Raw genomic sequence first — 25937 nt, 5'->3', positions numbered from 1 at the left:
ATATTTGAGGATATAGTGCTTAGATTCTTACAATGTCTCCACAGAGAGAAATCACACCTCAATTATACTTAGATGACATTTAATGCCCTCTCTGTGGATTTTCACAGCAATATCTTTCTCACACAAAGCATAAGAAGGCAACAAATGTAGCATTTATGCCTGCACTCTATATCAAATTGTGAAATTACATTAGGAGTCAAACAGACCTGGCGGCTGTTGGCGGTACGATCTGACATGGCACTTTCAATATCTGCTGTCTTCCAAAACATGAGCATCTGTCAAATAGAAGACATACAGTAAAGAATTAGAGAGAGGAGACACACAGAGAATCACCGCCTCTGGTAAGTTTGACTGCTCCTGCAGGTTTTTTCCCTCTTTTGGTGGACAGAAGTTGGGTTTGAGGGGGAAAAAAGTTCAGCAGCAGAGTGGGGTAACAGCCTGGATTCTCGGCAGTGGGGCTCCGGTAAGGTCAGCATCATGGAGGCTCCGCCACTCTCCGTTCTCCTTGGTTGGGCTGTCAGCAGGGGGGAGCAGACATCCTGCTGCATAGATGATGAAGAGGACGTGCAGCGTGGACGCCAGAGGTCAGACAGCCACGGGGTGCCAGGAAGTGAACCTGGCCGCTTCCCGCCGCGCCCTGCAGCGCATCACGATGCATCCACGTGTGCACACATACACATTTTTTGCCCTGTTTACTAATGTAGTGCTCCATATTTCCGACGAGCCTCCAACACATCTTAAAGTCTTGCCAGAAGTTAGAGCCCGAGGGAAAGAGAGGGAGGGACAGATAGAAGAAGGAAGAGGTGTAATAGAATCATTACACAAGACACATCTCTCAAGGGTACAGCAGTAGGAGGTCCCATATGGGCTTTACATCAGCAGGCACGCACACATCCATAGCAACAACCACAGGGTCACAGTGCTGCCTAATTATGGCTGACAAAGATGGATGTATTTCATCTCAGTCAACTTTATGTCCAGTCCTCATTCAGTGTGTCCCTAACACACCACATGCTGTAGATTCCCACATAAAGTAAACGCTTCTCATGAGTCATCCAGGTTTTTCCTCAATCTCCTCGCTTTCCTCCTCCTCCTCCTCTCATCTTTTCTGCCTTTGCTGCTGCTGCTCTCTCTTCTGTTTTAATATAGACACAACCATACAAATACATAGAAATCCAGGATGTGCACGCACAGGTGTGTCAGGGGCTGACCATTGTAGTCCTTCAAGTAAATAATTACATCCTCTCCACGAACATTCGAGACAGCAGCCATGGCACCAAAGCCAAAACAATCCTGTGTCATGCCAGCTCCCTCTTCCTGGTCTCTCAGCCTTTCTGTCTGTCCTGTTTTCCCTTCAGCATACGTCCGCAGCTTCTCATTGTGAGGCAGAGAGGGTGAGACGGGATATGGAATATTCTGCCCCCTCATGTGTCACGGGGCACAGAGTACACCAGGAAAAACAATAATAATGAGGATTTCTATACGTTTTGTATGTGCCTATAGTTGGTGTATGGGAGCAAAATTGAATGACTACTTTTTCACAAATTAAAACATAACATCACAAATAATGTGCAATTTATCACCAGAAGTATTTCTCCTTTCAGTCTGTCACTGTGAAGTCTTCATTAGACCCATTAGTGGGGCCCTAGCTGGCCAAGCAGAGCAGTAGGAATCAAAACTGGAAAGAAAGAGGGAATGCAACATCTGCTGTGTTATTATGATATTAGATACATTTTAATTATTTAGTAAATAATGTTTTTCTTTTAAATTATGCTCCAATTTAGAAATATTAATTAAAATATATTTCCTCTGTGCCTCTTGTCAAAGTCACCCACTGTCCCTCAAAAATGGGACTCTTTTAGCTAGTGGTTAACTCAGTTAATTGATAAGACGACTGTAGCTAATCCAAATTAAAGGTCCACTGTGTAGGATTTAGGGGGCTCTATTGGCAGACATGGAATATAATATTCATAGTTATGTTTTCATTAGTGTATAATCACCTGAAAGTATGAATTGTTGTGTTTTCATTACCTTAGAATGAGCTCTTTGTGTCTAAGGAGGGAGCAGGTCCTCTTCCACAGAGTTCACCATGTTGCACCAGCAAGTTTCCACAGTAGCCCAGAACAGATAAATCAAACTCCATCTCAAGAGATTGCCTTTTGTGTTTTTTTGCATTTATAGCGGCCACCGTAGGGAAGGGTGAGGCAAGGGGTGTTCAGTTGGTTGCAATCTGCAAACTCACTACAAGATGCCACTAAATCCTCCACACTGGTCCTTCAAGTAACTTTTCTTCTTCTCCAGTGTTGTTGTTTTGTCTAATTGGAGTTTGTAGTATTATATGTGGGTCTGTATGTAACTGCTTTTGCAGCTGACTATTTCTTAAAGGTGACAAACTTTAAGATGTGGTTTGTGGTGGAGATCGAGGTCTAAAAATCTCCCATACTGTAGGTGTGTAGTTGGGTTGATATCTGTTCACTATAAAGGCTGCAACATATGATTAAAGTGATTTTACATGAGCATGCACAAGAGCTCTGTTGTATGTGCTCCAATAATTTTCCACTTTGTTGCATTAATAGATTAAAGTTAGACTGTTGGCGGATACGGCCCATTGTAAAAATGTCTCCTCCCTGGAGCAAGACCACCACTACTGTTCTTTCTTATTGCTCAGTCTGCTGCTTGTGTGAAAGCATATAGTATATAGAGGTGATATTGTAAACAAAAAGGAGAGTGCTGGCGGAGCAGCTGCTGTGGGTAACATTGATTGTGGGAGCAGGGAGGCGTGCAGCATTGAGGAGCAAGAGGAGTCTCCCCAGGAGAGTGCCTCCTTTTTCAGAACAGTCTTATGACCAGCATTCCAAGCAGAAATGTGAAGAGAGGCATTGACCAACTACTGGAAAACATCTAAGCTATCCAGGATCAATGCCAAATTGATCCCAGAACTATGTATAATGTAGGGCAGTGGATGGCTTGTCTTGCTCTTCCCACCTCTTGTATGGCAAGAGAGAATCCAAACCGCAGGAGCTGAGCAGGTACATAGCGAACTAGATGGAGAAACAGAAGAGAATTGCCTTAGGTGTGTTTTAGACATATGGAAAGGCATTTGTGGTGCAGGTGTGCCGAGCAGCTATGCCGGGTGTGATGCATGAAAATGCATTTTTGCAAGCGCGCAGAATTTTGTTCAGCCATGATGGTGCACTTTCTGTCTTTGAATCGATTTGGTACATCGGTTGCCAAAACACAGGATGCTGTGTGGCCGTGCATAAGGCAGAGCAGAAGAACTCTGCAGCAACAGAGTGGGCACGGTGTGACTTCCACCCCTCCCCTTTACCATGGGTATCCCTGCGATGCCCCATGCAGGTCCTAATGAGCGGTATGCTGGAGAGGGCATCTTTTTAACCGAGCACAGGGACTCATAGAACAGCCTCACTCCTCTTCAACAGATGCCAAGTGCAGCTGTCAACAGCTCCATCCTCTATTGTTGCTTACTTTCACGTTCTCAGCTCTCTCACTCTCCTACGTCTCTGTTTCTGTCTCACCCATCTCACTTTCTCTCTTTCCCTCCGTCCTGACCATTCGTCTTGATAGCAGTTCCACTGCATCCTATTATGAGCCATGCTCAAACAATCTTAAAGGCTAGCTGGAGGTTACAGCTTGCTAAAATAGATTCACTCTACCTCACTATTTTCCCCAGTTTAAAAGAGTAATATGGCCATATGAGATTACATAGATACAGTGTGTGATACATTATTGCTAGTGCATTAAGAATTCATGAAGTATAAACAAAAAAACCCAAAATGATTCGACGAGCAAAGGCGCTTTTGCTTGCAGAATCGAACTGAAGCGCTCTTTTTTAATCACCATACCTTCACGCTTCTCCTGTTTTAAATGCATTTATCATTGTCATGGGAAAAAAACTTTTAACTTTGTTCCTCCTCTCTCCTTTTTGATTATCCTCTCCCTTTTCAGTAACTCTCCCATCCTCCTCCTCTATCCCTTTCTTTAGTGCCAGTCTCTATCTTTTCTGTGTCTAATTACATTTGAATTTTTTCTGGTGTAATCTCGTGATAGCCTGAAGCTTCAGCAACCCCCCCCCCCCCCCAATCCCCGCCAGTCCATTTGTGCCCAGCCCTGGGCAGGTTGGTTTCCTGGGCTGCCCTGGAGGAAATATCAGATGACCTGGCTCCCCACAGCAAAACCCAGGTCATCAGGGAGGGCTCCTCTCACCGTATCCCTTCCTTGGCCCCCCTCTCATCCACTTCCTGCTTTCAAGTGCAGGGCAAGGTCAAAGCTTTGAGGATGCATTCCCCAGACTTCACCACGAGGCAGGCTGGAGGCGCTGTGCTCTTCCCTCTAACCAGACTTTCCTCCATCTATTCTTTCGCATCTTCCTGCTCTCTCATATTCATTTCATTAGCTCAAGCTTTTACTGCAATCAATACTGTTGCTAAAGTTATTTTTTCTAATACAGCTATTCATTAAGTGCCTTTTCATTAGTGTCACTAGAGCACCAGTATAACTGGAATAATACTGTAATGGACAAACATATGCTGTAATTGTTGAATCCTTTTTTTGAGTGATGAGGACTGGTTTTAAATGGCTGAGCTCACAAAGAATGACTCATTACTCTATGTTTTTACATAATTTGTCGAGTAAATCGTGGGTTTTAAAAACCAAGATTAAATTCTCAGACAATGATGTAAGTGTTGGTTTTTTAATGTAGGGGGTGGCACAGAAGGGAATGTGCTTCAGAGTTTCGTCCTCTCAGCTGTGTATTGTTCCCACCTCTCATTTTCTGTCAGCTCAAATGCACTGTGGACGCAGGAGAGGAAAGACATTATGGATGGTGTTTAGAGACAGGTGTCTGATGCGTCCTGAGATAATGCCAAAAGACTCCTATCGCTCCTTCTAATGGAACAGCGACAGTTGTTTCAAGTGATCAGGTCTGTCATCCAAATGCTGGAGCGTTGGTCCTCTCAACGCTTCTCTCTTCTCCCATAAATCAAAGTTGCTAGTGAATCAGAGGGAACGGCAAAACAATATAGCCTCAGGTCATCCCGGGACAGTGAATCTACCACGGAATATCTCCATCAAACACCGGCATCATGTTTGACTGACTTTCGTGCGATAAGAAAGGGTGAGGGTCTAATGAAATCCATCTGATCAGGCCTACAGACAGTTGTTCCTAAAAATGTTATTACAATTAATTTTGAGAAAGTCAAAACATGAGACAAATGGTGTTTATTTTCCGAGAGTTTACTGCTCCTGTCCTGCTCCTCCTGCTCCCTTGGCGCAAAGAAGTGAAATGGGATGAATATGTTAGTGTCATCTCCAATTTCAAATAGGTACACATTTCAAAAGCTGATTCTCTCTGGAGAAAATGTTGTACCTCTAGAGTGAAAATATCATTTGAAAGGCGAGACAGTAAAAGCCAGTCATCTCAAAATGAAAATTTTCTTATGGTGGCTTTCCTTTTCACCTCAGCGGTTGTGGGAGAGGGGAAAAAAAAAAATGAGACAGAGTGAGAGTCAGATTGGAGAAGGTGTGTGGAGGCAATGAGAAGAGAGAACTGGAGGGGAGGCACACTGATGAGTACAGGAGTGACACCTCCTGAAGAGCATGTTAATAATGTGCCAGGCCCAGACAGGTAACCAGTAATCAGGCCCTCTGATTGTAACACGGTAGACAGGAACACACACACAAACACTCTCGGCTCTCCATCTCCATCAGCCCTGAAACTACTAGACTGCTCCGTCATGTTCTGGGGCGGCCCCCTTTGCTAACAGTGTGTCGCAGCTTTTACAGAGACAAAAGAAACAAATGAGATGGCTGGGTTACAACAAACAGCCCTGGGTTGTTCTTTCCCCTGTAAAATGAAAGGCCCCTTTTTTGCAACCACCGTGTCAATTAGAGGAGGTATTGCTCATACTCGCTCTCTGGTTCACTGCCCGCTTGTGCTGATTGTTATTTATTTAGATCAGGCTTGAAAGAGAGTTTGCCTCAATTTAAGATGTGAGGAAGACAGCCCTTACTGGTACAGTGTATTTCAACAGCTTCTGGAGATAAAACCCCAGCAAAGATCATGTCAATGGGGAGACTGAGGCATAAAGGAAGGAAGTACAAACAGCTTTGCACGAGCTGGATCCTGACCTAAGAGGTACAGTGAGGTAGGAGCTGTGTGTACAGAGAGCCTCCTCTGAATATTTCCCCAGTGAAGGAGAGCAGGCCAGAGGCACTCGGGTCAGCAGATAGAGTCCAGAGCCCATTGACAGCTGCTGGTTTGACTTTGATGCACCATCAGTGTTCGGCACACCGCTTGCCTGCTTCCCCCTCCACCCCTCTTGCACTAACCCGCAAGCGTGTTTGCTCAACCTGAACGCACGCTAGCCTCTCATTATGCCGCCCATGCAAACTTTGTCTCTTTGCAGCTGTTTAATGGCTGCACGTCTGTTTTTGTTTGTTTCCTCACCATAAGATTATTGCACCTTTATGGTTGGTCGGGGGGTTGGAATAATCCCTGGCATCTGTTCAGAGAGGGAGGGGTGCGCTAAGAGCCAGAGGTAGAGGCTCACTTCTATTTTTTTATGTTGTTAAGTACGAGACCATGCGGCCCCCTATTTCATCCTCTGCCACTGAGGCTGAGGCTGCGGCTGTGGCTGTATGTTAAAGACGAGAGTGATGGAAGGGGCTGTGTGCTAACAGGCACAGAGGTCACTGAAGGAGCTTCCCGCTGCCGTTTATCCCCCCCAAAATGAGCACGGAATAGCAGGGATTAATCTAATCACTGCCCTGTTAGTCTAATTTACTGACAAATGTATGCAGAAAAGTAACTGTGAACATTTCACTGCTTTGTTGTTTTTTTCCCCCCGTCATACAGCCAAAGTTAAAAAGGAGAGGAGCAGCCGTGAGCTCCTCTTGACAGCCTCATCCTCCTCCCATCTTTTCTTAATTCAAGACTCCATCTTGTCATGACTTCGCTGCCTCCGGTCATTATGGCAGGAGAACAGGAAGTTAATCAACGCAGCATTATCTCCCAGCTTGCACCTGGAAGCAAGGGTGCCAGTCATGCTACCACCCCCTCTCTGTTGGGACCCCTGCCAGCCTGGGAACCCCTCACACCGCAGTGCCCTGCAGCGTCCCTATGGGCTACCGACAGTGTGCTGTGTCTCTGTGCCAGGTCACACTTGTGACACAGCCATGATGAGCCAATGAGAGCCTTCTTGCATACTTTAGAGTGAAGGAAAAAAAAAAAACATCTGTGTCGCTCTTTGTGATCGCTTTGTGTGACCACATATGTCTCATATTTTTCCAATTTCTGCTGTAGAGAAAGCTGGTGTGTTTTGGATACATTATTGCTCCATGTGGTCGGGCGAAATAAGAACATAAAGCCTCGACGGAGGCTTTTTCCAGACTCAGGCTTCACTGACCAAACAAGACAATATTTGAACAGCATATTCACACTTAAATGTTTATTGACACTCCAACATGAAGAGGGATGCACATCCTTAGAAAGTAAAAGATATTTTTGTGGCAGCAGGTCTGTCCTTGTGTCTCGCTCTCTCTAACAGTCTGAGAAGCTGACAAATGTTCTTGCTGAAGAGTGAATTGCTGGCTGTCGCTGGTAATCATTAGGTTGTCTACCAGCATCCAAAGTGCTTTTATTTCTGCCCATTAGTTTGGTGAGAAAATGGACGGGTATGGTCTAGCGTGTTCCCCCTTACACTCAGACTGATGCAGTAGGCAGGGCGAGCATGGGAAACATGAAAGTGTTTGAAGTATCTCTATTCATACTAGTGGCAGTTTAGGCCTCTTTTTTTTTTGACTTCAGTGTCTATAGCATCTCTTTGTACACAACTAACTCCAAAGGATCTACAGCCTTTTCTGAAGCAGCAGAACACACGCATGTCAATATTGTGAGACTGGCGTGTAATTATTATTCAAAGGTTAAAGAGTGGATTGATCCATAGAGGAGTGTCAAGGGCAGATCAAAGGGATTTGGGGGAGGATCGGACCAAAAATGTTAAAAGCTGCTCGCTCTCAAACACAGAGATGTCAATCTTTCGGAGAGCACCTTGATGTCCTCAGAGGAGAACTTGATCAAAGCTTTCGTAACAAAGATGGTCTCAGAAGATGATCTGACCTCAGCTGCATTCCACTTCTGTCTTTCACTTTACTTTCACCTGTCTCCATTTACCTGCCTGAGCTCCCTGGCACGGCCCCTGTTTCCGTCTTTCCTGTGTTTGTGCTGCTGGTTAGACTGTCTGAATATCAATGAAGCAGTCTCACCGATGTATTACAAACACAAGAGAACAGTGATTAAAGATGACATATCTAAGCCTCACTCCCTTCCCCTCTCCTCTCTTCTCTTTTTCACAGGAGATCGCAGCTTACTTGATAACATTTGAAAAGCATGAAGAATGGCTAACGACATCCCCTAAAACAAGGTAAGAAAATTACACTCCTGCCCTCTTTTAAAACATAAGTTAAGATTCATAGCCCTAAAAGTATTACATTGAGGCAGCCAAAATTTCCATTTTTAGTTTTACATATTTTTCTGTTCCCTTATGCACCGCTTGTAGCCTCCTTCAAGTTCAGTGTAGGATGTTTAATATTAGAGGCTGCTGATGGCTGTTCAGAAAAGTTTACAGTTTGCAGATAAATGATAGAATATTAATATTGACTAATAATTGCCTTTTCGCAAGCCAATTAACATAACATGCACTGGTGCAGCATCTGCTTTGAATGGTATGTTAATGTGTTCCTATCTGTCTGCACATTCACCACTCAGCTGATAACGCAGTCGAAGCTGGGGGTGGTTGTCTGGGTCAAACGTTACACCCACACGTGGAACAAAATTCCAAGAGCTACTGTAATATTTGGAGTGGAAGAAGAGTGTCAGCATTGCAGTTAATTTAGATTTCTTAATGTAATACATAGAGGAAAGGGCCAGTTTGCGAATGAAGCCCATGTTCTCCTTGGCTTTTCTGCACACCTGGAATGTGTGTGTGATGTGGATAATTATATATTATACCTACTGTATGGCGTATAATGATTAAAAATGCATGTGGTTTTGTAATAGCATTCCTCTACTTCTACTTCTGCCTCTACTTCTACAGCTCTTTGTTTGAGTAGTTTTGGCTAATCTCTACATATTGGACAGCTCTAGGATTGACATCCCTGGCCTGTTGGCCTCTTACAGTGTGTTAACACAATGTCCCCTTTAATAAAGTTTACATTTTCATGCATTTGGAATCAGCAGAATATGCTAAACCTTGGTTTCTCTTCTTCTGCGACCTGGACTGGCTATGCAGGCATTATTAGCAGTCCTCATCCATGTGTAAATGGACCCTGGGCTCATTGACATAGAACCCATTCCTCACGTCCCTCTCCCCACCCTTCCTCTCTTCCACTGCCTCAGAGGGACATTGATAATAGTTCTGCATAAAGGCACTGCCAATTAGAATACGTTCTCTGGTGTAATTATGGAGTATGGGCCAAAAGAGCACTGAGCTCACCTGTTTTTTATCAAGAATGCCCCCTCCTCGACAAGCTTCTACTCTCCAACTCACCAAAAAATGAAACTAATGTCAAACTAATTTCAGTCATGAGATACGGCCTGCATAGTCGGTGTTAGACTCACCTTTTTTACTCTCTCCAGAACACGCGGGTGCTGTTATCTCGCTGTAGTTTGGTAAATGACATTAAGGAACAAATATAGAAAGGCTTAAGATTAAAAAAAAAAAAAAAGAGGCTGTGAAGGGTGCTAGAGCATTACAAATGCCAGAGTGCTGCCATCCTCCAGCACAAGACAGCCTTAAAATGACACTTGTGTGAGATGTGAGAGACTTTTGATCCAGTGGCTTTCGAGCCAAATGGTCCTCCGGATGCTCATGGCCACAGTCTGTCACCACTGGCTGCCTGTTTTGCAGCGGTCTCAGCTGCGAGTGTGTTTGGGGATTTCAACCCCATGTCATGTCTCAGTGCAGGTGCTGATATCTCAGGAAACGTGTCACCAGGGAGCAGCTCCTAGTGTACACCTGCAGATCACCTGACAACACAACACAACACGTCCCATGTTTTAGAGGAGCCATCATTGCAAGACAAGATGTGTGCGTTTACTGTGTGTGTGTGTGTGTGTGTGTGTGTGTGTGTGTGTGCTTCTGGACGAGAGAGGCAGGGAGAGAGAGGTTGTGAAGTGTTTGTGTTTTCCCAGATGTCAGTGAAAGGGTAGAGAGTAGTGATGGATGTTGGGGCTAGGAAAGGTTGGGGGGTGGGGGGTGAAAAGGTGCGGCATATATGTGTGATTGATGGGAGCTGATTGATGGCTGGCCTCTATATGAAAAGCTTTCTGCTCAAGGTCATAGGTGAGAGGTCAAACCTGGGACACCTGTGGTTAAGTGGTGCCTTATCATTTGTCATCACACATCTTCGGGTGCTCGTGGGTGGGTGTGTGCGCATCTGATTGTGGGTGTGCTGTCTGCATGTCTGTGTGTGGGCTGACCCCTGTGGGGAATAGGCTAAGTAGGCTAATTCTCCCCCTGCCAGCGCCTGTAGACAGGGTCAGCGGGGCATGATGGGAGGCAGAGATAAGCAGCAGGGTCATACACGGAGAGGCACCGCGCTGCATGGCTGCACCGCATGCATGTAACAACTCTGACACATGCAGGTCGTAAACATGGGAGTGGGCTACAGCCAGAGCTCAAGGAGCTGACGCTAGCTGTTTGACCAAGGTGACACGCGATGCAGGACATGCCCTGAATAGAGATGGCATCCTGTCAACACAAGGAAGATGAGATGAAGTGGACCAATTACATGCATGCACAGATGTATTTTACTGGGCTTGTGCTCGTGCACATCAGCCAGACCCGAACAGTAGCAGTACAGCCGGTGCTCTCTTTTGTTTTGGTCTGTTTCTGTTTGTTTATCATTTCAAAATCTGAAGTGTGCCAGGGGAGAGTGGTGGAATGCTGAGTGATTGATGTGCCCAGCTCTAGTAATACACATTCCCTTTCAGATAGGAAGTGCAACAGTGCTTAAAATCAATACCAGTGTTCTCCCACTGACTGCTTGAACAGCACTACAGCTAATTCAGGCCGCACCTGTCAGAGCTGGGGAAATCTTTCCCTACTCGGGCCTTACACTTTAATTTACACCCACAGCCTCGCTGACTTCCATTTCCATTAAAGGGAGAGCCTGGCATTATGGCTTTAATGAAGGCCGCGGCCAGGCTGTGATTTAAGATGGCCGTTACCCCGCACCTTCACTCCACAGGAGGGAACACACTTAAAGGGACAATTAGGATTTTCCTCTCCTACATCCTCCCAGATATAGCCATACTCATTCTTTCCTTTGGCCTTTTTAAAGATGTGTCCATGTTGCTTCAACTGATGGGATCTGAAGGCGCCTCTGGGAGGAGAGTGAAAACAGAGGGAAGGCGCAGAAACACCGTGGCTCCAAATCAACACTATAACATTTGATTTGACCTCATCATGGGCGTTACATTGTCCTCCTGTTGAGAGCAGGCATTTGTTGTCCATCATAAATGACGCAAATGTCTCCTTGAGGGGCTTTTTCAGAGGTGTTTGTATGCTGACAGATGGAGAAACTATCGACTACGGGGTGTCACAGATTGGTCAGCCCAAAGAGCTAATGGACACCTGTGTGTCGTATAGCGATAGCTCGTTATCCTGAGCATCCCCTAAATGGCACATGGTTTCATGAGTGGAGCAGTCGCACATAGTGTTCCTTTTCTCCACTGTTTGTTTTATCGGACTGGTTAACAGCAACCCATCTCAAAACACAACAGAGAGAGTGCTTCTACGCCTGTCACCCAGATCGCTCTGCATGTGTGTGTGCTTCCTTGTGTAATCTCCTGTCTTGCATAAAGCACAAACAGACAGTAGACTTGTTTTAGCTGCTGGAAAGTTGAAGCGGTGGGCTGTGTCAGCCATTTGCTTTGAATTCGACACAAGTTTGGAACACAGAAATTTACATGTGCTTATGTGACCACAGAACACACACACACACACACACACACACCTATACACACGGACACACACACACACATTGTATATTGAAACTATCAAACAATAAGCACCAGTCCTTGGAGGGCCCCGCAATGACACTGAACCTAGCCGCCCCCACGTCCCAGCGCAATAGCCCTCTCTCCTCCCACATCCACAGCAACAGCAGCGGCAGCGCTCCAAAATGAAACCGAGTCCCTTTAGACAGCTTCCAAAGACAATGCTTTTATTAAAACCTACAGCAGCGGCGCCACCCCAGAGGCGCGGGCACACCAACAACAGAGTAGAGCAGAACTGGGAGGCAGCCTGAAATCTACTAATGACTGTTTGTTTGCTATTGTGTATGGTGTTTGCTATTGTGTATGGAGCCTATGAATCTGTGCCGATCTGTGTGTGTGTGTCTGTGTGTGTGTGCGCATGTGAGTGAGTGACTGAGTGAGACAGATAGATAGATACCGGGGATTGTGTTTCTGCATGTGTATATGCATACGTAAATGTACTCGTGTGTATGCACACGGTACGTCTGTATGTTTGTACCTGAGGGAGCGTGACTACGCATTTGAAAAATGCATTGTGGATGAACATATGCAGGCATTTATGAATGTACTGAGGTGGCATGTGCGTGTGTAATTACCAGTGAAACTGCGTGGATGTGTTTTGAATTGAGAATAGAGTGCTTGTCTATGTGTGTGTGTGTGTATGTGTGTGTGTGTGTGTGTGTGTGTGTGTGTGTGTATATGTGTGTGTCTTTTTTATAAGAGATGTAGTATCTGGGTGAGTCTGCCACCGTGAATAAGACCTCCCTAGGCCAATGTGTAAACTCTGTTTCTGTCACCTAGTCTGGCACATGGTGTGAGGAAGTGCTGGGCTTTCTCTGTGTGTGTGTGTGTGTGTGTGTGTGTGTGTGTGTGTGTGTGTGTGTGTGTGTGTGTGTGTGTGTGTGTGTGTGTGTGTGTGTGTGGGGGTGGGGGCTGATGTGTAGGATGTGCCTGAGAAGGGCGTCTGATAGTGTTTGGTCCTAATGGTTTGTGGCACTCGTTGGCTGGCGGAGTTTCAGAGGAGAGTGGAAAAGGACAGGAGCAGTAGAATAGAGAGCGAAAGAGAGAGACATAAGAAAAGAGTGAGAGAGGGGAAAGCACAAAGAAACAGGGACACAGACACAAACAAAGGCATGAAAGATAAAAAGGAATTAGATAAGATCACATTGAAACGAAGACAGCGAGACATATGGCGCTGAATCAGGCCAGGATGATGAAAAAAGCCCACGTCAAGTAAATGTGCAGAGACTGTTTTGCGGAGTGAACGAGTGTGATCTCCTCTACCTCTTTGCTCCGCTTGTCCTTCTTCAGTGTTGTTTCATCCCAACTCATCATGAGTAAAAGTTTAGCTCGCTGCATAGTGACACTTCTCCCCTGGCTGCCCCGTTCTGTCGGGCCCTGGAGGACACTGTCCCACGCTGCTTTCACCCAGTCAACAGCCCTGACAAGGACAGCTATGCCCACCTGGGGCCTCGCGGGCTGGGCAAAATAAAGCCCACCAGGGAAAGCAGAGAGGACAAGAGTGAGGTGAACCCAGAGAGCATGAGGTAAGAGTGAATGAAAGAGAGAAAATGAAAAATGACCGCTGAAGAAAGAGTGAATATGATGGAGCGAGAGCAGTTTAGAAAATGGAAACATGTCGATAAGAGAAAGGAACGGACGAGATGGAGATGGGAGGAATAGTGATGGATGGGGCGAGAGGGAGAAGGAGTGAGGGGGGAGAGGATTTACGCAAACAGACGAAAGAGCAGGAGAAAGATGGAATAGAGGGGGATTGAGCTGACATAGGGCGAGGGAGAGAAGAAAGAGAAAAATAGAGTGGGTAAACATCAGATAGAGATGGAGGGAGGTGAGCAATGGATTCAACTGACAGACAGAGAAAAGTCCCGTGGTTTTGGGGCATGGGAGGGAGAATGCAAACGGTCAATAGATTACAGCTAGTGCTGGGCTGAGTGCCTGGGCCTCAGACTCCTAGCCAACTTAATAGTGCCTCTTGTTTGTCTGTCCTCTATAGTAATGCCCAAGCCGAGCCCTGGGAAACAGCCTGAGCCTGAGGCTAGTGGAAATGGACAGGGGACTAGATATATGTTAGTTCTCATCCCAGCTGCTGTATATTACCCTGGCCAGCTTGCCCACCGGAGACTATTCAATAGAACATAGAACATCATCTAGCTTTATCGCCTTTATTCCCTCTACACTCACCAGCACTGCTGCTGAAGGCCAGAAAGGGCAGGACCAATTTTAGGAATTAATCCTTTTTATTATGTGTTCCTTTTTGTATGGTAATAAACATTGAAGTGTAGGGTGGGTTTTTACCTGTGTGGCTGTATAGCCTTTAAAAAGAACTCTGAAGTAAAGATACTTTAGTCTATGATGCTAAGGTTACCCAAGCTAAGCAGTATTGTGCAGCACAGATAGATGAAGCAGCATGAAAAACAAGCAGGCCTCGCCTCGCCCTGTATGCCAATATGGAGGAGGAGGTAGAGGGGAGGAAGGAGTGCAGCCAGTGGCTGGCCACAGGAGAGAGGGGATAAATAAATAGAGGAGGAAGTTGATGTCAAGCAGGTGTTCAAGGAGAAAGTGTCAGCCAAGCGGGCCGAGATGGGGAGAAGTGCTGCCGCTGCAGCCTGATAATAAAGACTTAATTCAATTAGCGCTTCTGCACCGGTGAGCAGCGTGCAGGCTGGCTGTCATGGAGCGGGCCATAGACACAGCAGAGCACACCCTCAGCCACCGAGACACGTAGACGACCAGCCTTACACCAACCCAGCACTTCACTATGCTCTCTGTCTCCCCTGCTCTCTCTCTTACACACACACAAACACACACACCCACCCACCCACACACACACACAAAGTAGACTTAACGTATTATTCACACCTGAGTCACTGAGCAGTCCAGACACTAAACCCTGCCTACACATCTCTCCTACACACACAGTGACACTGTGAGCACATGGACACACGGCCTCATTCCTCACCCTCATCTCTCCCTGCAAACTAAACTCTCTTCAGCTCATCTCCCTTCACCTCCTTGATTTTCTATTTTCAACCCCCCTCTGCTCTCCACCCCCTCTTGGACCGTCCTCTTCCACCTCATCACTCTGCTCCGTTGCTGCCGAGTAGCCGTATGTTGGCCAGTGCGGTGAGGATTGTGACTGTGAGTCCCTATTTTCAGCCCGTCACGCCCCGGTGCCCAGTTGGGTGCTGTCCTGTAGGCATATGGTGTAGCGGATCCCGGATCCCGGGCCTTTAGAAAGCTCTAGGGGGCATTTCACTCAAAAGCAGGCTCTCGTCCCACGCATAGCCCCATGCCGTACCCTGGAATCTGGTCTAACACTTGGTGCTTTGGGTGTGGTCCGAGAACGTCTGTTCCGGACTGGTCACATCACGATCCCATGGGTGATGCAGAAACACCGGGGAGCGACGCACAGTTAGGTATCCTACACGTACAGCAAGGTGGAGAATGGGGGATGGAAGAACAGGAAGTGGCAGAGGAACAAGAGGAGGAGGAGGAGGAGGAGGAGGAAGAGAAAGGACAGGACACAAGGCTTCAGTGATACCGTTTGCTGTTATGTAAAGAGAAGGAGAAAATAGGTCCTGGATGGCTGCCAGAGAGCTGGGTGAATCACCAGCAAAGAACAGGCACGACATGGGTGCACACAAACACACACACACACGCACACACATACTGGCACACATTCTGTCCCATTTCTTCGCCCCAGCTGAGCTTCACAGTACAGGAAGTACAGCGGATGATGAGTTGCCACGTGGCACCATTCAATGTGTAAAAACGGCAAATGGCAGGAACGACCCACCGCACCTCCTCGTCATTTAACGGCCGAGAAAGAGCAGCAGCTTTAGGTGCAGCGTGCCTTGTACGCGAAGGCCTGCTTTGTTGCTCGCACACTGAGAGACAGAGCATTCAGTTTGGTGCAGCCCCCTTATTTACTTCACCTTTTCCTCACATCCGTCTGGTTTACCTGCACAGTTTGTTTCTATCCCTCCCTTTATGTCTTTCTCTCCTATTAGCTAGATGTTTCTTGTTACCTAGCCATGCAGAGAGCCGCTCCCTAAAGAGCATTAGCTCTTTGTGCACGAAACACTTAAGGCATTTCTTACTCGTCTTAATCTGGAACATAGTTAGCCTGTTGATTCTGATGAGACATCTTCATTACTGTAGATTTGTATTAGACACCCCAGCCCTCCACACCCCTGCCTCAGTCAGTACTTCACCCCAGGCAAGACCCTTACTACTTTAACTGCTTCATTAAAGATGGGAGAGGATGAAGTGGGTGGAATATGGAGGATAGCCATGTATTAATTTTGCATCAGTGAATTAATCAATTCAAATATAAGTCAATTGATAAATTATTCAGATCTTTTTTTTGTCGCATTTGAGAGGAGTGCGTAGAAGGAAAGGTGAGAACCATTTCAGATTGGATAATTAATATTAATAACTTTTTTAAAATGAAGTAAGAAAAATAGCTATCAGTTCAACATCAAGTTTTTTTAAACATTGGTATAATTAAGAGTGTTTGAGAGAGCGAATTCCCACGATGGTTCAATTCTCTACAATTAAAAGCAAAGGGTTTGATTTCCCTTGTCCTTCATGTCTCTTTCAACTCATTGTACCAGCTACCACCGTCAAAGTCTTGGAGCCTTTTTATATCACTGCTTGACTCATAGAACTCTGAGAGAGATAAATAAATGAGAAGATGATGAATGTCTCTTAGCCACATCATAAGCAAAGATAATTAACAAGCCAGTGCAAAATGCGTGCCCTCCACCTGCAAACCCACCGCTGCCTCGCTATGAAATCCTCTATTTGTTTACTGTATTTTCAGATTTTCATCATTTCTCACTGCAGTCCTTCATCTTCATTTTTTTTTCTGTTTGCTAGAGGGTGGTACTCAGTAGAGTTATGGAGACAGGTCAACCAAGATTTAAAGTAGTCCTGCGCCTGACCCAAAGGGAAGCACTGCTGGGTACATTAACATGATAGCGATATGATTATGTTGGAATGGACATGAAGGGTTTCAATTATTTACAGGTGATGTGCCCGTAGAATTGGCAATGAAGTGGCTCGTAAATTACCCCCTCTGTCTAATCAAGCCTCCAGTGGAATAATGGAGCAAGTGCTGCCAACGAGCAAGCTCTCTCTCTCTCTCTCCCTCTCTCCCTCCCTCTCTCTTTCTTTCTCTGTTCAGTGTTTTGGGTGGGGAGTGGGGGTGGGCTACTTTCACAGTGGGATGATGACACTCTCCAAATGACATTGGTTGAAAGGCAAGAAATGTGCCAGTGAGCGCCGGTTTAAAACCTCTCCACTTCATCACTGCTCAGTGCTTTACTGCGCTTTATGTCACCAGACAATGATACAGTGACAGCCAAGCATCAAAATGTGCAGCACCAGCACCTAATGTGCGCCTTGGTTTTGTGCCTGAAAGAGAGAATGAGACAGACATATAGACACATTGAGAGAGAGGGAGAGGGAGAAAGAGAGAGAGAGAGAGAGAGAGAGAGAGAGACCAGACAGGAAAATAGAGGGCTGCTGTAAAGGTTGGCATGGCACAGCTCCAATGCAGCCTTCCCAACAGTAGCAACACTGTTCAGACAAAACACAGCCAGCCACCAGTCGCTGGCTCCTTTCTAGCATCTTCTTCTGAGGCCTGTGGTGTGGGATTTTGCTCAGTTGACTGATGGCCTCTTTGATTAAAAGAAATCAAATGCCAAAGAGTTTAATAGCCTGTTATAATGTGTCTCCAGTGAGAGTGTGATGTCTTGACCTGGCACGAGTGATGCAACCTATCAGCGCTAAGCCACCAAGCAGAGGAGGAAGTACCGAGTCACCTGCTTGCTTTCTGTGTCTTAGACTTTGCCTGAGACTACCATGTTTATCTCAGCGTTGTCTGAAGTTATTTGTACCCCAACCCATTGTAGCAGTCACACAGAGGTTCTCAGCTGTGTTTGGTAGTAGAGTATTAAACCTATTTTAAGGAAACAAAGACGGGGATTCGCCGTCTCCACCCACCACCATCACAATCCATAATCACCTTAGGCGGTTTACAGTAGAAAGAGGAGAGGGAGAGAAAAGAGAGCTGGAAATGACAGGAAGATGGAGTGGCAAAGGGGAAGTGAGATAAAAGTGAAATATAATGGAGAGAGAGTACCACCTACCGTTCTGGTGTCTTCTGGCAGAGAGAATCATTTTTAGGGGAAGACAGGGTGGTCTGTTCTCAGCCAGAGCTTGAGCTGCTTTCCTCTCTCTCTCTCTCTCCCCGAAGACGTGAATCTGGGGTGACTGCGCCCACAATTAGGGCATGAGAGGATTAGTGGCGAGTGGGAAGGTGGTTGGGGGCTGTTTTTTGTTTGTGTGCTTACTATTCCCTGCAATGCATTGTGGCAGTGGATCTGTGATTTTTTTTTTTTTTTTTTTTTTTTTTTTTTCCAATCCCCATGTTTTCAAAAATAGAAACATCACAAACAACATAGCAAGCTAATGTGCAAGAGGAGAAGAGGGCAAAATAAAGAGTCCAGTGTATTCTGTGCTCCTGTGTGTGTCGGCAGTTTTGTGCATCGCCACAGTCTAACTTTTCCTGTCGCTGCATAACACGTCCTGGGAGCCTTTTTACTCTGTGTTCCCTTCCTAATGCCTTTACAGACGCCAAATCCCCAGCAACCCCCACAATGTCTGAACACCCCCCATCTTTGCATCTGTTTCAACTGCATTTCATTTTCTTTCAGACAAACATGGAGATCACAGGGGGGAGACTAAGCATTAGGGTTATTATGAGTTTAAAGCACTTAAAAGCTTTTGGCCGTCCTGACACCAGGAGACGAAAGGGTCCAGAGGAGCAGGGAGGCATCACGCTCCAGTTTTTTAGAGAGAGGCGAGTCCCAGATGTGTGTGCTTGAGTGTTTGTAAGTGTGCAGGTCTGTGTTCTGTATGCACATATATAAACATACAAGGATTGCCTTGTCTCCAGGAGCCTCGTCATGCCTGTAGCGCTCCTTAGTGTGGCTTGTGGCAGACTGTATTAGCTCACTGCTCCGCAACAGTCAAATTCTGTATCATGGCATCTGAGGCTGACTCTTTAGAGCTCTCTCCCTTAGGTCACACATGGAATTTAAGAGCTTTTCTGAGGCAAAGAGGTGTGACTCGCCCTGAGACTCCCCTCTCGCTCTTTCTCTGCATCTGTGTCTCTCCTCTCTCTCTCTTACTTATTTCTCCTCACTTTATTTCCCCCTGCTTTGCTACTCCACTCAAGAGTCATGGGGCGCACACTCAGCGGTAAACCAATTTCATTTAGTATGTTTTCATATTTTTATCCAATCATGCCATGCTCGGAGGGTTCAAAAGCCACATGACGCTTTTATTGGGGCCTAATTAAGGATCTCTGATTTAATCCATGTAATTTAATAGAGATCAGTCATGGATGTGAGGCTCTTGCTTTGTGCATAGGGAAGTGACGTTGATGCATTGCAACCCCTGCCTTCTACTGCAAGGGGTTTGCGTGAGGGCTAGCTTGAATGTATGGTGTCCACACTCCACCTGTTGGGCATCAAGGGTACAGAGGCTGAACGAATGGTTTCAGGAAATTTTGACTCACACCCGGTGGCTTCTTTCACATGCACACGTGCTTTTTAACTGACAGTCTGAGCTTCAGAACTCAGGCACTCAGGTGGTTTCATTGCTACCAGCAGATCGGTCTGCCATCCTCTCTGTAATTGCCTCTTGGCTTGCTCATTGTTCTCATTCATTTGCCTCTCCGCATACAAAAAGTGGCTGAAGTGCTTTCAATTGTTATTTTTGTTTTTCAGAGGTGTGTATACATCATTGAATGATTGGTGCAGGCAGCCTCATTACAAATGTTCACACTTGCAGTCAACCCTTGAGACTTTCTGATAAATTTTAGCTAAGTCTCGGATTGTGATAATTTCAGTTGCTGTCGCAGGAGGATTGCAACTCCAAGCCGAGCAGAATTTTCTAAACTGCCCAGTGAATGAGTAGAATAAGGGTAAGAGAGGACTGCTTGGCGTTGTTCTGTCCTTTTCAGTAGCCCTTCACAGCCCTGTAGCCAGCCAGTCTTGTGACGCAGTGTTCAGCAGAGAGAAAGCAGAAGAGCTGGGCCCGGGTTGGCTAGGGTGAGGGATCGCGTGCTGGGAGGTGTCTAGACGGTCAGGGATAACAGGCCAGACAGAGAGAGGGAAGGAGACTGGCAGAGGAGTCTGGGCCAGAGGGAGGCCATGTCGAGGGCATGGCTGGATGGGCACCTTATCTAAAATCTCGTCTAGTCGCTGTAGACTTCAGCTTTTGGACACTAACGGCATTGACAGTTGACAGGGAGAGCGGCCACTTACTGGCCCAACACACCATCACTCACTCCTGCCTCAGTCAGTGACATCCTTCTCTATTCCTACCCTGACTGTCTGCCATTTGACTCCCATGCTGTGACGCATGTAGAAGTAGCCAAATCACCAAAGCATGTCAAACAGCAAATTTTAATTGTTCTATATACCTACAACAACTCACATTGTTTCATAAAACCAGTGTCTGGCAGTCATCCTAGAAATGCACTCTCTCAGAGTCTACCTGTCTGGAGCTGCCATGCTAAACTACATGGCTTTCTTCTGTTAAGTCACAGATTCATGGGATCTCTTGACTCTTATACGAGGTAAGAGTTTTTTTACTAGCTGATCTGTGGCAGATGAGGGAAAATGTGATGACTAATGTCTCCTATGTGTAGGACTTGGGCTCATCTCTCTACCGCTCATTATGCCTGAGCCCTACGACAGTTTGGAGGGCGTCGGAGGCATTGCTACGTTGGCCATATGCTTTCTGCGGCTCCTATCTGTCAGAATGTCAGGACATGGCGGGGGTGCGCTTTCCTGCACCAACAGAGGAGTGGAGCGCAGCACTACAGGAGGTTCTCATTACCTACACACCCTGCAAGAGAGACTCAGGGACGGGCGAGCAGGCATACTGAGCGTTGTGTTTAGAACCAGAGGGTGAGCCATTTAAAAGGCACTCAACACATCCAACAGCCCCTCCCTCCCTGTAGCTCCATTATCACAGCAGAAAATGTGACACAGGATTTTTCTAAGTAAATGCTTTAACAAATTAACAAAGTAATTAAGGCAAACAAATTGATTCCCTCAACATTTTTAATTGAACTTTTGCCTTTGTGTCTCCTCTGGCCAATCTCCTTTCCCCTGCCACCCCACACGTGACCTCTTTATCTGGATTGCCATTAGGGGATTTATGTTGTGGCCCACACCCTCCTATGGAGCATCTAAACAAATCCTAGATTGACATTTATTCTTCTTCTGGCATTTGGAGATATATCACTGTGCTTGCCTTTTGGGTAAGAAGTAACTGCATCTGCAAAGCAGTGTTTGCACAAGTCTAAACTCCTGACATGTTTTCTTTTCTGGCTGTGCATAGATCATTTGGCTCTTAGTAAGGGTCCACGGAGCACAGTGATCCCAGTTGTGCATGGCAATTCACAATAGAAAGTGGTAAGGTCCCTCACAATCCTCAGCCGTCCTTCGCCATTGATCCATTAAATTTATATTGGGAGCCTGCTTTCAGATGGTCAAGGCAAAAATCAAACTTTTGCCCTTGACAATCTGTAATCTATACTGTCTGGGTTAGGATGCATTAGTGATCTGGCCACTTTTCACTCAGGTGGTTGAAATGCTCAGTGGAGGGAGGCTCCATTAGAAAACGGGGAAACTTTAAAAGAGATTTTCTTTATGACTTTTCAAGGGAGACATTATTGTTCAGAAAGTTATCTCAGCTGGGGGAAAGTCACTTCTCACTCGACTAATGACTATCAAAGCAGCTCATCTAAATCTCGACTTTATTTTCGAGCTATTTTGCGATGCTTTTCTGTGAAATTGCTCTGGCCTTTGAATGGGTTTATTTTCAATACGTATTCATGTAGAAAATGTCTATTTAAGATGGATGAAATGCTGTATTCCTCATAGACAAGATAGTTGGATGGTCACGAATACCTCAGTATTAATATATTTTTTGCATCCGGCAGCAACATTCCGTTATAATAGCAGCATCATTACGGGCCATGAGTGTATCTATATCTAAAATATTCATGATGTTTAACATTGTCACATAATCATAGCATAAATCTTAATATTTTGTACCATTTAGAAATAGAAATTGGAAGGCCAACGCAAACTAGCTGTTCATCTGTATAATCATATCCATGCAAGGATTTTGTGCGTCACTGGTGTAACTTATAACACTGTTTTTATGATACAGTTAATCATACAAACTTTTCAGCTGTTGTCACACTGCATTCTGGATGCTGTTATTCAGTATGCGCTCTACACTTCCACAGATGACCGCAGGTTCAGCAGGGATCAGCTCGGGATCAAGAGGGTGGGGCTGCAGTGCCACACAGCGCAATCCCATGTCCCCTAATTAAATCGCCCAGTCCCACGTAGCGTGGAAGCTAGCGGCTCGGCAGATGTAGCGCCATGTTAAACTTTATGTTGCTTGAAAATGGCTTCCGCTCCAAGTGCATTTGAGACAGAGATGGTTTGACTGTAAAATGATGTGTTTTATGGCACCGTTATCGGGGCGATATTCCTTAAAGATGCAGCGCTGCACACTGTGGCATTCTCCGTCTGCACGAGGGAGCAAATTGATATGAACAGATCAACAGAGCTATGCCCTCTCGACGTCCTTGGCACCATACTTGGCCCTGAAATTGATTTCTCTCCATATCTCCTATGCCAAAAAACTCTCATTCAGAGATTTTATACTCCCACTGCTGACACATTTTGTTCAGGTTTGGAGAGGATGTACTGTTGGAATGTCATTCATTTCCTCCCACATTTCTTTCCACACTTTTAAAGTAACCTAATAGTAATGCAGGATAGTGGTATTTGTTGGTTTTGTGTACGTGTGTGTACAGGTACATGCGTGTGTGGGAGCACTCTGACTATGAATTTCCAGGAGCAGAGAGATCGCTTTTAATTTAATGGCTATTGTGCTTGACTTTGCATGTGTTCCACTGTAGTGGTGTGTCCTTCCCTTGCCTCTGCTGTAGCGGGTAAACTCTCTCAGTCCAACATTATTTCACACATACACGCACTTACACACACAAACACGCATAGTGTGCCTTGGCTATGCTCCATTAAGTGGGCTGTGTCTTAAACAGGAGGCTGATGTCACCGCTTGGCTAGGGAATATAGGACGGATTGTGTGTGTGTGTGTGTGTGCGTGTTTGCGTGCGTCCCTGTTTGTGTGTCTCTCTTTTATTCTCAATGTCCTTATTGTCTCTCCCATGGGACCCCCCCTCCACACACCCTCTCCTCTGTATTTGTGGCCTGCTGGATTCTATTGATCAGCCTGTGAAAGCTTGAATGTCTGAGAGGAGGACACAGAGAGGGAGGATGAGGGAGGGAGGGAGGGGGGAGAGTGGCATTTGTGTGCCAATATGTGTTTTTCAATTTATGTTTATGTATGGTTGTGGGGTGTGATTGGTGATCAAAAAAAAAAAAAAAAAAAAAGGAAAACAGAAAGAAGTATCCAGCTCCACGTCCCTTTGAGGAATGAACTTTGGATCTTGCATTTATTAGACTCATTGGTGATTCATTAATATTGTTGCTATGGATACTTAAGCTTGTGTGAGCTGCCTCTATGTGTTGCTCTTTTTACAGAAGCCGTGAATGAAAATTTAGAGCCCGGCCACACCATGTTAAGACCTGTTTTCGGAAATTTTCCAGTCAACTGTCAGGTTGTAACAAAGGCGCGCGGTACACGGGCGCGAGGAAGTGCAGGTGAAACTGCAAGCAAAAGGTCAGCTGTGTCGTTGTTGTTACAGACGGCAAACTACAGCTGAATCTTGCAATTTGCACAATTTTGCTGTGCGTGGCTTTCAAAGATTAAAAAACTGGTAGAAGTGTAAATTTGAGCAGTTGGCATGTCCGTGCACAGGGAGGTGTGAATGGAGGTTGGCTCCCACAGAGACAGACTGCTACTGTTCAGACCCTCCCTCAGGGCCACACCATCGTCAACTAAGCTTCTAGTAACACAACGCAGCACAATGTTGGTACTATCAACATGGTTGGATCGGTTGTTGTTGCCGTGGGAGGTTGGAATTCCTCCCATAGATGCAGTGGTCTTTCCGCTGAAATCTGGTGAAACTCCTAAACCTTGAGGATATCTTTTGTTTTACATAAATGGTAGAACAAAAATACAGAGACATCAAATTGAAGAAGCTGGAAATTGTGTTGTCTGCATGCGTTGTGGTGACCTGATAAGACTTAATCTACTTGTTAAAACTCTACCACAATGACTTCAAAGGGAAATGTCTATGGAGAATGCAGTTTTGCCAGGATCACCTGTTTTATTCTACTCTGTATACTGGCTACGTACTGGCTCTGTAGACACGGGGTGCTTTTTCTGGCATTGTTTCAGACCACTCACTTGGTAGAGGGCAAGGTCAACGCTAATGCTTACATAATGAATTTGCATGATCATATGGGCCTTCCATCTTAATGACGGCAGTGGAAAATGCCATCTCATACTTTGCTTCAGAATTTCCCATCAATGCACAAATGGCATCCTCAGTAGTGATTAAGAAAGCCTTGACACATGGCTAATGTTTTTATCACGCTGTTCAAACCACTGGGCGACCATTTGTGGCTTGTTGATGGGCACGTTGACATCCTGGAAGGCATTGTTCCCATCAAGAAAGAGATGCATTGTGAGATAAAGGCAATTACTGAAAATTAATATATTATCAGCACAGAGTTTGGCCAGCTGACGACGGAGTGCTGGAACCTAAATCGTGACGGAAAGCTTACTTCAAGGCAGTACAGATCCAGACTATGTGCTTTTCATGTTTCTGTTTTGATCATGCCCTGTGCGTATGGCATGCACGCAGCGGCAGCACTCTTCTTACTCGGCCGTCATATTTTTTAATGCGCAACACAGAAACCTCCTCTCAGGCTCTTCTAAGGGCACGTGTTCTTTTCTGTCTCCTTTCTACTTTAAGCTCCAACAAATGGTGAATGAGGCACAAAACAAAGAGTTCTTTGAAGAACAAAGTGAACCTGCCACATACAACTACTGGCTGGAGACGAATCCCATCGCAAAGATTGCATGCTTTCAAGACAGGGGAGGGAAAAGCATCCCTAACAACAAAATGATATAAATTACCACTGTTATGGTCTATACGGTTCAATTTAATGTGCTTGTAATGATAAATTATTTTGGTTATGAATCTAAAGTGGACCTGAGTGCAGTCGGAGCAGCAGGACTGTTAGAACAATTGCAGCTGTCTCCCAGGGCTGTGGCCATTAGTCAATAAATTAGAAAGTAATTAGTTTCTGCTTCTGTGGCTCTATTTGAAGCGCTTCACACAGGTGTAATGAAAATTTATTGGAGCTGTTGATCCGGAGGAGAAAAGAAAAGTAGAGGATTTGTAGCGTGTGATTGTAATGCAGGATTTCCATCTTCCTCTCTCCTTTTTCGCTTGCAGCGACAGGTAAAGTTGAAGACCAGTATTGTGAGATTTGGCTTCGATGTTCGGAGCTTTGTCAGCAGGCCAATGAGCTAGCAGCCATAAATATTTCATGTGCGGATACTTAATAAGAAGACTTCCTTTTTGGAATGTTTTGAATTCATGACTTCAAATGATTAACTCTAGCACAAATGACGTCTGGTGAGAGGCTAAATGAACATAACCAAAATCAACCCCCAGACGTTCATGCACAAACATCTGCGCCCTCTCTGCAGTCCCATTTACAGTCATCAATCCTGTGGTGCCGCTGAAGAGCGAACTTATAGGTAAGTATTCACATGCAGCATCACATAAAATGAAATAACATACACGGAATTTCAGAGC

The 25937-nt window shown here is 45.6% G+C and overlaps 1 protein-coding gene across 6 annotated transcripts in view; it reads left to right on the top strand.

The window, feature by feature from the left end:
• camta1a (calmodulin binding transcription activator 1a) overlaps positions 1-25937 on the top strand; it is a 275197-nt gene that overhangs the window by 115222 nt on the left and 134038 nt on the right. For all 6 annotated transcript variants that reach the window (XM_076740402.1, XM_076740400.1, XM_076740401.1 and 3 more), the window contains one exon: positions 8374-8441. In XM_076740402.1, the coding sequence (XP_076596517.1) occupies positions 8374-8441 (68 nt within the window). The remainder of the gene's footprint in view (positions 1-8373; positions 8442-25937) is intronic.

This window comes from Chaetodon auriga, chromosome 10 (assembly GCF_051107435.1).
Source record: "Chaetodon auriga isolate fChaAug3 chromosome 10, fChaAug3.hap1, whole genome shotgun sequence".
Taxonomy (NCBI): Eukaryota; Metazoa; Chordata; class Actinopteri; order Chaetodontiformes; family Chaetodontidae; genus Chaetodon; species Chaetodon auriga.
Note: the sequence above shows the minus strand (reverse complement) of the source record. Positions and strands in the feature narration are given on the sequence as shown.